Genomic DNA, 14,046 nt, shown 5'->3' on the forward strand with positions numbered 1-14,046 from the left:
AAATGAACACCCTCAAGTTTCTCTTTGGACAAAGTAATGAATGAAAGTCCAAACTGATTTTTCCACCATGCATCTGATATGCAGACTTCAGTCCCTACTTTGGGCTCAGCAGGGAAAAACAAGAGGGTTGGATTCCACCATAAGAGCAGGGAATGTATGTGTGTGGTCATGGTGTGTCCACACTGCACCAGTGCATGCCCATTTCAGATCGATTGCCCTCACATCCCCCCTGTTCCATCACCTAATGGCATCTAATGATCCCGGTTGATGGTTGTATGTGGGGTGGATTTGTGTATTGAAATGCAGACAGTTACTGAGACACACAGACTGAGGCCTTGTATTCCCCCACACACTCGTTCAGTTACTGAGACACACAGAATGAGGCCTTGTATTTTACCCCACACACTCGTTCTTGAACGTTTCCTCACTCTCCTCTCCTTTCCCTTCCTTTATTTTTCCTTTTTCCATCCCACCATCTTTGGTTGCTCTCTCATTTGGCCAAGGCCCATGCCTCCCTTGTCCTGTCGTCCCCTCTCTCCCCTCTTAAACCTTAACCTCCCTTCCCCCACTGCCCCCTTCCCTTCTCTCTCCTCCTGCACTGCTTGACTGGTATTCTCTCTCTCTCTCTCTCTCTCTCTCTCTCTCTCTCTCTCTCTCTCTATCTATCTATCTATCTATCTATCTATCTATCTATCTATCTATCTATCTATCTATCTATCTATCTATCTATCTATCTATCTATCTATCTATCTATCTATCTGTCTCTCTCCCTCCCCCTCCCCCTCCCCCTGACTGGTATCATCTTCTCTCACCATCTCTCCTGACTGTTGTCCTCCCCCTTTCTTTCTCTCTTTCTCTCTCTCTCACTCTCTCCTCGTCCTGACTGGTATCTCTCTCTGAAGCCGGGGAGGCGTGGCTGTTGCAGCCCTGGGGGCGGGGCTATAGAGTTGTTTCCCGTACGGAGGCGGCGCTCAGCATGCTCTCTGTCCGAGCGCTGCCGTCTGTGGAACGAAAGCACACAGGTCAGTGAGCACAACGGAGAGAGAGAGAGAGAGGGAGGGAGGGAGGGAGAGCGAGAGCAGAGGAGAGAGAGCGAATGGGTTGCATAAAAGGCAGGAATGACTGCAAACATAGCATGTCGACTGACAGCTTTAGATAGGTGCCATTGTCTGCACGGCTGAGGTTGAGAACACATTTTGTGTTTGTGCTTTGAATGTGCTGTTGGTGAAATCTAATGAGAATAGCATGAGTGTCCATGGCCTCAGGTGGAGGAGTTATGTGGGGACGGAGTGCTGAAGTGCCTGCAGTGCTGAGTGTGCTAGGTCATGAGAATGTGTGTTGTTTCTGTAATGTGTGATGTACCACGGTGATGTTTAAAGTGCCTGCAAAATATGGTCCAGATACCGTCCACAGTGGTTCCTGACTATGTTAGAATTGATGTGGTGGTGTTAGAGAATGTGCTTGATTGAGGAGTGATTTGTATTCAGATGTTATGTACTGATGACTATGAGGTGAACGTGTCATTAGATGTCTTCACTGCTCTTTTGATCTGATCTGATTATTTGTTCAGTTTATCCATATTGATGGTCGAGGTGATTTGTGTTTCCAGGTGAAGGTGGCCATCTTGCGATACATCGAGACACTGACGATGCAGATGGAACCCACTGACTTCTCCAACTCCAGTGAAACCCGACTCGCTGTCTCTCGCATCATCACGTGGACCACTGAACCCAAGAGCGCTGATGTCCGCAAGGTCTCATAGACGAGCACACACACACACACACACACACACACACACACACACACACACACAAGCCCCACCCTGTCTCTCTCAAGCTCCCATTGCTCTCTATCTCTCATCTCTCTCATAGGCATACCCCTTGCAATGTTAGATGCATGCAGTACACTGCTCCAACCAGAGTGGTCACTGATTACCTTTGATGCAATAGGCCTTTGTTACCACTGGGTTAAGAATGTAGTCATGTAGTCAAAACAGGCCACAGGAACGAAGCCAATACAGGGCTCCAGACAAAAAAGAATCCTAAACCAGAAATATTTAGGAGCCAGAATTTACATCCCTAATGTGAAGTAAAGATAAATGTTATGTTGCCTGCCGGCAGCACTTCACACTGGATTTCTGTAGCCTACCAGGGCCCCCATTACTGGTGATGGGCAACATTAGCTAATTATAAGGGCAAAGTACATTTGTGGCAACAAAATCAGTGAGATGATGACATGCATGAAAAATCTTTATTGTTATTATTTCTGCAATATACGGTATAGTAGGATATATCTGCAAAATAAACTGTTGCATCATCATGTCAGCTCAGCACAAAAACAAGGCTTCCTTCAAAGTTTACAAAGAACTATAAAATATATTTCAGTTCTTGAACTTGTCAACTTATGACCTGGGCGACACGGGTTGAAATGGAACTGCTGTGTAATCATACACAAAAATGTAAACTTTAGTTGAAGTTGTGTATGTGCTCTGATTAGTTTCTCAGTATTGTATTGTTTGTCTTTATATTCTCTGAGTGGTAAGTGTGTGTGTTGGTTGGACACTAACTGGTGTGTGTGTGTGGTGCTGTTTGCAGGCTGCACAAGCTGTGCTGATCGCTTTGTTCCAGCTGAACACGCCTGAGTTTACCATGTTGCTGGGTGCTTTGCCTAAGACCTTCCAGGACGGAGCCACCAGACTACTGCAGAACCACCTGCGTAACACAGGAAATACAGCACAGGTACACCCCACACAACACACCTCGACACAACATGGCCTCACAATAGTGGCAGTAGGGTTTTGCTGTTTTTTGGTCTGAAGATCTCAATATCTGGAATAGTGGCAATATCTGGGTACATCTGTGCATTGATCCATACATGTTTAAAACATTTTTTTTTTTTACCTGTCACTATCAGGAATGCACTTTATCTGAAACCACAGGAAGAAAAAGGTCCACGTTAGTATTTGAGTATCATGGAGTGGTACTGTTGTTGGTAACTGGCTGGGCCTCAGCAGAGGAACTGGGACCTAAGCTCTAAGGAGCGTCTCAGAAAAGTTCTGTGACCAAAGGCAGAGTGCTGGTCCATTAGAGCCCATTCACATAGGAAACCCATTCATGGATCAGATAAGAACAACAGAGTAGATAGCTCATTTTCAATCCCACTCAGTTTGTACATGACTGAATACTACGGAGCGCAAACCTCTGCGGGACGTCTAAAACATGAGGTCTCATGCCAGTTGACCTAGCTATCCTAGCTACCTAACTCTAGTTGAAGGAACCATCATAACTATTGGCAGTTGCTAGGGTGTGTAAATAAGTTAAATTGAGGAGACTGTGACGTCAGCTAGATAACTAGTGTAGTTCTCTTTCAAACATTTGTTTTGGTATCTCACTATGGGAAAGGCCTCTTGCGTGTTGACCAAGGGAAGCTTCTATGGCATCCCGTCTGCCATACTCCTTGGGGCAGATGAGCCCAACAGCGAATGTCTCAGTTCTCTCAGGGTCCTCTCCCCTCTCTCTGTCCACTGGAGGGAGCACGTACCCTTCTAATGGAGAGTGGAGATGTTGGTTCAGCAGGACCTCTCTCTTTGTCCTCACGGCTGAACAAAAACGCCATACAAACTATACAGCAGGAAAACAAGTCAGGAGGACTTTTGCCCCTGGTATTTCAGAATTCCAAGATAATTCCTAGATTTACGTCAGCTGAACAAACATCGACGGAAATATGCATTCAGAATGTTAAGTCACAGGGGGTCTATTACAGCATTCGTCATGGTGACTGCTTTTTTCTATCACCATAGACCTTCCCACGGCATAGCCTACAAATTCACAGCATTTCCCTTCGGTCTCTAGACCCACGGGTATTTACAAAGTGTTTTGAAGCAGCTCTCTCCCCCCTCCCCACGTCACGGGGGCACTGAACTCTGGAGTGAACCTGCTGTCTCGGGGGAATCCACTCTATGGGAAGTGGAGGCTCACCCCCAAGTAATTCGACAACTTTGGCAGAGATACAGGGAAGCCGCTGTGGATCTCTTCACGTCCTCCATTGTCTTCCTTATCAGACGTTCAGGCAGCATTGGGTGTGGATTCACTAGCACTTCCCCCAATCAGTCTGACCTTCCCGACACGGTACAGAGTATTCCAACAGTGGTGTGAACGAAGACCGTGCCTTTTCAGTGTTTGGTTGTACAAATGTTCTTCTCCCACTGTGCTGTCAGATTGTAACTGGGGAGGGACTTTTGTTTTGATGAAAATACAACTTTTATTCTGAAACAGGAAGTGGTCCTCATGACAGGAAATAGGAAGTGGAGATTCACTTAAGCACAGGTAGTGTGTGTGTGAGTGTTTGTATAGCACATGGTGACTGCTGATGGGGGACTTAACTTGTTGGCCACTACCAGGGATGCTACTGGTAAGACAATGGGCCTCATTCTCGAACGCAGTTAAGAAGAATTTAAGAAGGAATTTCTTCTGAATTGGATTTAGGAAAACATTTGGCATTCATGAAAGTTTTCTCATCCGGGATTTGTTCTGAACTTCAGAAGACTTTCCGAACTCGAAATAGCAGTCGTAACTTGGCCAGAGTTTTCTCAAATGCGATTCCTTAAAAAACCACAAGAGGGCCCCGTGGGGTTTTTTGAGGAATCGCATTTAAGAAAACTCTCCGTGTTAGAAGTGTTAATGAATTTGTGAGAAATCGTTGGTGATTTGCGTTCACATCAACTCTACAGACATCCTCTGATTAAAATAATTATAATAATAATAATTACGAGAATATTTGTATCATTAACAATTACGTTTCACATGTATAGTCATGATTCTACGAGGCACCGTGATGTCATAAAATAAATAAACGGACTACACCAGAATTCTGCGTTCGTCTAGTGAGCGTTGTTTGGCACTGCCGTCTGTGCAAGTACGGCAATCCAGAATTTTCATTTGTAGTTCCACGTTGGTGGAACGAACTGCCTAGCACCAGAGCAGGGGCGTCCCTCTCTACCTTTAAGAAGCTTTTGAAGACCCAACTCTTCAGAGAGCACCTCCCTTCCTAACTGGCACTTCGACTAGTGCTTAACTTGCACTTACAGCAGTTACATTCCTGCACTTCGTTTTTATTTTCTATTTCGTTTTTCTATTTCTTATGTAAAGTAGTATTTATTGTTACACTAGGTCTCTATTGCTCGTAGCTTGACTGTTCTCTCACTTGTACGTCGCTTTGGACAAAAGCGTCTGCTAAATGACTAAATGTAAATGTGAATATACACGAACACTGCAAATGTAAGTGAATAAATGAATAAGCACTAAACTCAATCACGTTAAAATAGCCATAGTGGAATAGAATGGACACATCTACATCCTGCAACAGTCAGTAGGCTACCTCCACCTCTGCACCGGTAAGTTAGATCTGCGTTTACTTGTGCTCACTTTCCGCTTTGACATGACTCGCTTACGAGTTGCTTTCGTGTGGACTCGGTAGATTCCGACAGCACACGTCACTACGGTTGCGTGCCCTTATAAGGAGCTGGCGGGGCGTGTATGTATGCAAATTCAGGAGCACGAGAACGCGCTTTCAATTTAAGAAAACTCTTCCGGTGGAGCACAGCTTAGAACACTTCTGCTGCGTAGGAATACATTTTCAAGCGTTCATGAATTTGGCGGATGTCTTTTCCTTACGTTGTTTTTCCGAAGCCCGTAAGAAACATTTCAGAAGAAACTTCAGAAAATGTTCGAGAATGAGGCCCAATGTTTTGATGTTATCTGGTGATCAGTTTAATGGTAATCTATTGCAAAAGTGTGCTTTAGTGTTTGAGTTTTGTGTTAGTTTACATGCACTGTTGTTGTTTGTGTATTTGATGGAGGGCAGTTTGTGAGTGCTGTATTTTATGTTTGTTTCTTGTAAAGGTTTTCAACCTGAAAAGACGTGTTTGCATTAAAAAGAAGTATTTGAACTCAAATAAATCAAAGAAGAATGAAGAAACCGTCTGAGTCGTTACCATTTTAACCCTGTTGATGGCCAAGGCCTTTTTCAAGTTTGGGCAGAAGCTAAAAATCCCCTGATAACTTGACACCCACTGTTAAAGTTTATTTGGCTGCCATTTTGGCCTGTCATGTTGGCTTCAGTGACTCCTCCACTGGCCAGCACCCAGCGGCGGTTACAGCCGGTGGTACAGCCCTAAATCCCATCATGGGACCTATCCATTGTACTGGAAGTACTGTCGCAACCAATTTTTGGCCCTCTGAACAAGGCTGATATGAAAAGCCTGTCTTATAAAGTGGCTCCCTTCGGTGTCTGCTGTGAGTGCATATGCATGGGTTTTCCATCCATCCGACTTCTATGCAGTTCTCCCTCCGGACTTCAAGATAGGTCTATGACCTAATCCTATGTTCATGCCCAAAGTGCTCGATTTTGCTTATAGCCGCCCTACAATAGAGTTGATGTCTTTCCACCCGCCTCCCTTTTCTAATCCGGAAGAGGAAAGACTTCATACACTATGTCCATTGCGCTGTCAGAGATGCTCAGATGCAGTGACCAGCCCTTAATATCCTGGGCTGCTCCACAAGGGTAAGTCACCATCACACCAATGTCTGTCACATTGGATAGTGGAGGTGATTGCTGTGTGATATTCAGCCAGGAGTTTGCAGCTTCCTTTGGGCTCGAAGGCACATTGGACAAGAGGGGCTGCTGCATCATGGGCCCTTTTTTAAAGGCAATCCCGTCAGAGACCTGTCCTCTGTGACTTAATGGACCATGGGGCTAACGTTTGTACATTTTTGCAGCTTTGATGTCACTGCACCGTCTGTGGCGTTCCCCCTGTCACTAGTGATCGTCTCTGATATGCAGGTTCTGTCTGGGTTTTGCGGAGGGCAGTTTTCGCATTAGGGAGTTGTCTATATTGCATTCCCATAGTGACAGACTTTGAGAGATGTTTTAAAGAGGACTTTAGGTTGCTTCCATAAATCTGCTTCTCTGATAATGGGAGTGAGGGTATATCACCAGATACCCCTGCGCACAGAAAGAGAATTATCAGAATGCGAGTTTGGTGGGGATTTATAAGGGTGGGTGGTCCCCATCTCTGTCTGCCAATGGCAGACGTGATGCCATAGGAGCTTCCGTTCCGTTGGTCAACATGGAAGAGGCGCATCCCATAGTGAGATACCTCACTCATATTGTCAGAGAACCGGAGTTGATTGAGTAATTTAACGTTTACCATAGCAACCAGGCAACACCTTTTGCTGCATAGCCTAAAGCAAGGTTTAAATTCTTAAAATCAGCTCACCAATAAAAGACAGTGTTGGGTTTAAAGTGATCAAAACCACTTGGTGATGATGGTAGATAGACATTAAATAATCCTGAGAGAAATAATGGGACTTCAGTGGGGCAAAGGCTTACTCTGATATGAATGAAGGAGATGTCCCCTCCCCCTTGCCCCTTAATGTTACTAGGTCGCCAGGGAATAGATTAACGCTTTGACACACGACACCATTGCAACGTAATAGTGATAAATAAACTGCTTTTAGCGTGAGTGGGAATGGGATGAAGGGTTTGAATGTTGCAGTAATATGATGTTTTGAGATGTTCTGAAGGTGAGTGTCCTTCTTTTCAGGCCCAAACTGGAAGCCCTCTCCTGAGACACACCCCCAGATCACCAGCCGGTTGGACCAGCCCTCTCACCTCCCCCACCAACACATCCCAGACCCTGTCCCCCAGGTAACACATCCCAGACCCTGTCTCCCAGGTAACACATCCCAGACCCTGTCCCCCAGGTAACACATCCCAGACCCTGTCTCCCAGGTAACACATCCCAGACCCTGTCTCCCAGGTAACACATCCCAGACCCTGTCCCCCAGGTAACACATCCCAGACCCTGTCTCCCAGGTAACACATCCCAGACCCTGTCCCCCAGGTAATACACTCACACCCTGTCTCCCAGGTAACACATCCCAGACCCTGTCCCCCAGGTAACACACTCACACCCATCAGAGCCCAGATAAGTCTCCGCAGAAGTGTCCCTGACAGAACTTGCTTTAATGTGATGTCATTGAGAGTTTTGGAGGCGGTCTGACGCCATTCCTGAACTCAGAGGTTGTTTATCGATCCAGATTGCATGGGGAAGTGATGAGGGCATTATGACTCTGGATTTGGATGACTCTGGATACTGGACCACAAAACGTATACTTTAAATCTTAAATTCTTAAATCCTAATCTTAAATTCTGTATCTTATCCTGTAATCCTACACCACATACCATACAGTGTATTCAGACCCCTTCACTAAAATAACAAAGCAAAACAGGGTGTTAGACATTACTGCAAGTTCATTATAAAGGGAAAACTGATACATCCCATCATAAGGACACAGACCCTCAGGTGCTGCCCTTTCTCTTGATCATCTTTGAGATGTTTCTACACCTTGATTAGGATTGGACTGGATAATTTGGATTGGATGGATGGATTGGATAGACACCTGTGTGTATATATAAGGCCTCACAGCTGACGAGGCATATCAGAGCCAAAGTCAAGCCAAAGGTCGAAGGAACTGCCTGCAGAACTCAGTCAGGAACAAGTTTGGAACAACCAGGACTCTTCCTAGAGATGGCTGCCCGGTCAAACTGAGCAATTGGGGTAGAAGGGCCTTGGTAAGAGAGGTGACCCAATTAACCTGATGGTCACTCTGGCTGAGCTCGGGTCAGGGTTGAGGGGAAGCTGAACAGAGCAAAGTGTAGATAAATCCTTAAAGAAAACCTGGTCCAGAGCACTCAGGACTCAGACTGGGCCAGAAGTTCACTTTCCAACAGACAGATGGGCCTTAGTGCACAGCTAAGACAACGCAGGAGTGGCTTTGGGACCGCTCTGTGAATGTCCTTGAGTGGCCCTGACTTGAACCCAATCGAACATCTCTAGAGAGGCCTAAAAATGGCCGTCCATTGACAGTCCCCATCCAACCTGACAGAGCTTGAGATGATCTGCAGTGAAAAATGGCAGAAAAACAAAGGAGTTTGAAGCTTGTCTCTTAATACCCCAAAAGACTCCAGGATGTAATCGCTGAATACTACTGAATGTTTCAGCTTTTTGATTGGCAAAGAAATTCTAAAATCCTGTTTCTGTTTTGTCATTTTAGGGTATTGAGTGTAGAATGATGAAGGGAAAAAATTTATTGAAACAATTAACCACAAGTCTGCAATATAACAGAATGTGAAACAAGTCTGAATACTTTCCAAATGCATATTGAGCTACGAGTGCATGGTAATTGACATCAGTGTGTGTGTGTGTGTGTGTGTGTGTGTGTGCGTGCAGTGCGTTTGATTATGACACAGAGAACATGAACTCTGAGGAGATCTACAGCTCTCTGAGGGGGATGAGTGAAGCCATCCAGAGCTTCAGCGTGAGGAGCCAGGAGGACATGACTGACTCACCCCGCAGAAGAGAGGGAGAGGAGGAGGTGAGACCAACACAGAGAGGGTTAGGGTCCCAGACCACATCCTTTATCAGGAAAGGGTATTGCCACAGAGGCCACGATACAATACCATCACGATATTTGGGCCATGATACGATATTTTGTCTTTACGTTTTACAATACAGCAGGAATTGCAACTCGAATCTGTGATGCATTGCCATTTATTGCTCCCATATACTGGGAGTCTCTGCAGCCATCTTGGCATCTCGACTTCTTTTCTAACTTCCGCCGTGATGCAAGAGAAGAATGCGGTCTGGCGCCATTTTGTGGACTTCAGAAGCAATGATATCCGTACCAAAATAAAATTAATATCATAATATTAAATACATATTGCAATACTTGGCGCTGCTGTATCGATTTAATATTGTGCTAAAAATATCACAATACCAATTCGTTTTTGAATTTTTATATTTTGAAATGTTTCTCCCACGTGTGTTCTTAATTGACACAAATGAGACGGGGTGAAGATGAAAACATGGAGTGTCCACAAGAGGGACACAGAGAGACGTTCTATTATTATGAACTCTGTTTTTCTCATCCAAGATGTGTGTGTGTGTTCTTGTTTGTGTGTGTAGGCGGAGTGTGGGCGGACGGCCCTTGATAATAAGACCTCCCTGTTGAACACTATGCCCATGCTGTCGTCCAGGGAGCACGGCGTCAGCTCCGACTCTTCCTTGGGCTCCTCCTCCAAGAATTTGAAGGATTCCTCGTTCGACTCGGAAGGGCAGCCTCAGTCAGACGGTGAATGTTTGTGTGGGAGTATGTGGTTCGGTGTGGAAGGGGGGGGGGGGGATTTGTGATGTGTGTTGCTGCCGTGGGGGTCATTCCTCTGCACTGATGTGGTTGTACCCCTGTGTGTCGGTTGATGTGGAGATGGGTGGTGATGGGTGTGGGTCCTCCACTAATGTTTCCTCCCTCCGCCTTGTGCTTTTGACAGACAGCGGAGTTGACCAGTCAGAGGCAGTGGCCGAGCTGCTGAAGGAGCTGTCCAATCACAGCGAGCGTGTGGAGGAGCGCAAGGCGGCGCTCTGCGAGCTCATGAAGCTGATCCGAGACACACGCACACCTACCGTCTGGGACGAGCACTTCAAGACCTTCCTGCTGCTGCTGCTGGAGACGCTGGGGGATGGAGAGGTAACCATGGCCACACGTGCATCACACTCACTCACCCGCACACACACACACACACACACACACACACACACACACACACACACACACACACACAAGTCCTTGACATTTGCATGATAAAGATTCTCTCTTAGAAAGTTTGATTACATTGTATTTTTTAGATGTTTTAATGTGTGCGTGTGTGTGTGTGTGTGTGTGTGTGTGTGTGTGTGTGTTTCATTAGCATGTAATCCGGGCGCTAGCTCTGCGTGTACTGAAGGAGATTCTGAGCAGACAACCATGGCGCTTCAAAAATTATGCAGAGCTCACCATCATGAAGACCCTGGAAGCACATAAAGACCCTCACAAAGAGGTACGCACACACACACACACACACACACACATGCGCGCACACTAAACCCATCATAAACTGAAAATGACCTTGTGACAAATTGTTGCCATTTATTTATTATGACAACAAACAGTGTGGCCATTTTCACCTGGCCATATGCTGGGGCAGTGATTCATGCTATGAATAGTTGTAAGGCTCTTGTTAAATTAGTCAGGTGTGACATTTTGGTTGCTAGGAGTGGTCGCTTCAGCAAGTGTAGTGGCAACACCTCAGTACCTAACCCAAGCTGTAAATATTACTGTCCTTCTAGAACATTCTGCCAGTTCTGACACAAGCATTAGAAGTGACAAAAGTACACAATTGGTCACATCCAACGATATCACAGTTAGTAACCTGTGTGTGTGTGTGCGCACGTGCCTGCGCAGGTGGTGCGTGCGGCAGAGGAGACGGCGACCATGTTGGCAAACGCCATCAACGCAGACCAGTGCATCAAGGTGCTTTGCCCGATCATCCAGTCAGCCGACTACCCTATAAACCTGGCTGCTATAAAGATGCTCACCAAACTCATGGACCAGATGCCCAGAGAGAATCTCCTGCAGCTGCTGCCTGAGGTTGTTCCTGGACTCATCCAGGTGAGAACCAACCCTCTTGTCCTCCTTCCCAAACCCAGAGCCTGAGCCTGGTCTGGGCCTCGCCTCGCCTCGCCTCGCCTCGCCTCCTACTCTGGGTGGATCTTTCAGTCCATTTCTGTGTTTTTCTTGAGAGGTGATGTTCCTGTTCTATTTCAGGGCTATGATAACTCCGAGAGCAGTGTGAGGAAGGCGTGCGTGTTCTGTCTGGTGGCCATCTACTCTGTGATTGGTGAAGACCTGAAACCTTATCTCAGCCAATTAGCTGGCAGCAAGGTGAGCTCGCCTCATGTACTGCTTTCACACGTACCGCTCTGATCTCAGAAGGATCAATATCATTTAGCAATCTCTACATGATACTACTAGTGTATTATTGTGTGAATCTTGTTAAGATTCCAAATTGTATGGCTTCTCCAGGAGTGATCTATATAATCTCAAACAATGAGAAAGAAACACATTCCTTACAGTGTTAAGTATTTTGTGATCCTGTGGTTAAAAGCCTTTAGATCTACCATGTAAATTAAAACCCCAAACCATTTAAAATGACTATTAACTAAACAAAACAAAACTAAACTTTGGGAATAGTGTTTCATTATTCCTTTCAGTTCATAGCCTTTGTCTCACCTCCTCTCTCTCTCTGGCTGTCTTCTCTTTCTCCCAGCTGAAGCTGTTGAATCTCTACATTAAGCGTGCACAAAGTGGTTCCAGCAGCGGTGACCCCCCCTCAGAATCGGGGCCAGCACCGTAACTTCACCGTCTCTTCAGTTTGGGTTGAAGACCAACCAACCAACCAACCAACCAACCATCCATCCATACAAGATTTTAACTTTTGTGCACATCCTCACACCCTGACTGACACTCACACGTCTAACTGAAGAAAGATTTTGTACTCATTTTCCACATCGAGCAACATGAACATCAGCCCCTCCCCTAGCTCTTCCAGGAATGCCTTGTGCTGCAGTGCACGCTACGTCACGTCACGTCACCGCCCTCTCTGCGTGCACACGTGTGTCAACAACCATTGATTTCGAAATGTGTTTGAGACCTCCAAGGCCCTCTCGACACTCTCGACCCCCGGATAAAACACTGGTGTTACAGTTTGTTCGTGTTGATTTAATCCTCGTTAAGGGTCATCGAGTCACTGCTCGATGTTTGAGCTGTTTGGCTCTGTGCATGTCTTAAAAGGCCATGGTAAGGCTGGTGCAGGGGTGCTCTGATTGCGTATGTGATCCGTATGGTGCCGATATCCCCCTGTAATATCCCAGTATGTATCGCAAAGTAACTGTCCTTCAGCTGGTCTTGTAGAGCTCTAGTGTCATTCTGCTCCACACAGGAGGGTTGGAGAAATGTACTTACACTTTTAAACAGCTAATATGTCTCCTTCTCTCTTACTCATCTGTCTGTCTGTCCTCCTCTCTTACTCATCTGTCTGTCTGTCCTCCTCTCTTACTCATCTGTCTGTCTGTCCTCCTCTCTTACTCATCTGTCTCTTGTGTTTCCTGCTGCGTTTCTGTACCTGTTAACAATAAAATTGCAAATAAATACAAACTGTACAGAGGTCAGAGGGAGGTCATGGTTCTGCGGTACCCTTGCGCACACAAACATGTTGAGACACTTGTGGGAGTGTCTCCTTTACAGCTACCCCTCTAGGTGAGGTCACTTTGTCCACAACTCATTTGCAGAGTTACTGTACCGATGACCTACATCAAATAAGGTCTGCTGAATATTGTGTAACCTCGCAAAAGATCATTTACACTTACAGGAGCCCAAACAGTTAGCATAGGGGCATGTATATTCCACCCGTAACCAACAGACAGTAATGTGTCGTAAATGTACATACTCCCATAAGTGGCTTGATGGATTCTAACTGCCATATTCCCAGTGTTGCCAGTATAGTGACCAATATGCATCAGACAGTCTGAGAGTAGTGATGCTGCTACTATCTTAAGACTTAATTATCCAAAATGACAGGCACTCCAACTAACTTTAGTAAATGTAGCTTAATGACGTCTTAAGTTTTCAAATAAAGACCCCCTTTAATATTACATGGTTTTGTAGCAAATGATGTGTGCATAGACCTGCAAGTGTTGAGCTCAACACACGAGGAAGTCCCAATGAGGGGAGAGTTTCTGTAATTACTGTTATCTGTATTTGCACTCATACACCATGCCAACATATCTATGTGGAATTTTTTTATAATATATATAATCTCGAAATTCTGTCTATAGTATGACCGCTCAGAAAGTACAAACAATAACATGTTGACTATGTGCTCTGACTGTCATACCAGTGAGCCTGGCCATTTGGTGTTGTGGTCAAGCTGCAGGTTTGGTACTCCGTAGACCACGTCTCAAGGTTGGGTGGCGTCATTTCTGTCTGCCTTCGCCACACTCCTGCTCATCGCTACACACCCTTAAACAATTTTAAGGTGAGGCCAGGGGAAAAACTAGTGCACTCTGAATGTGAGGGCTGTTTTGGCCCTGCATAACATTACATTCAAGTT

The 14,046-nt window shown here is 45.7% G+C and overlaps 1 protein-coding gene across 16 annotated transcripts in view; it reads left to right on the top strand.

Moving 5' to 3' along the window:
• Positions 1–13,588, top strand: part of clasp2 (cytoplasmic linker associated protein 2) — a 64,414-nt gene extending 50,826 nt beyond the window's left edge. For all 16 annotated transcript variants that reach the window (XM_031586206.2, XM_031586211.2, XM_031586209.2 and 13 more), the window contains 10 exons: positions 1,610–1,753; positions 2,595–2,738; positions 7,604–7,707; positions 9,293–9,437; positions 10,028–10,193; positions 10,390–10,586; positions 10,807–10,935; positions 11,340–11,546; positions 11,703–11,819; positions 12,205–13,588. In XM_031586206.2, coding sequence (XP_031442066.1) covers positions 1,610–1,753; positions 2,595–2,738; positions 7,604–7,707; positions 9,293–9,437; positions 10,028–10,193; positions 10,390–10,586; positions 10,807–10,935; positions 11,340–11,546; positions 11,703–11,819; positions 12,205–12,291 — 1,440 coding nt within the window. In that variant the 3' untranslated portion in view covers positions 12,292–13,588. The remainder of the gene's footprint in view (positions 1–1,609; positions 1,754–2,594; positions 2,739–7,603; positions 7,708–9,292; positions 9,438–10,027; positions 10,194–10,389; positions 10,587–10,806; positions 10,936–11,339; positions 11,547–11,702; positions 11,820–12,204) is intronic.
• Positions 13,589–14,046: the final 458 nt, after the last annotated feature.

This window comes from Clupea harengus, chromosome 19 (genome assembly GCF_900700415.2).
Source record: "Clupea harengus chromosome 19, Ch_v2.0.2, whole genome shotgun sequence".
Classification (NCBI taxonomy): Eukaryota; Metazoa; Chordata; class Actinopteri; order Clupeiformes; family Clupeidae; genus Clupea; species Clupea harengus.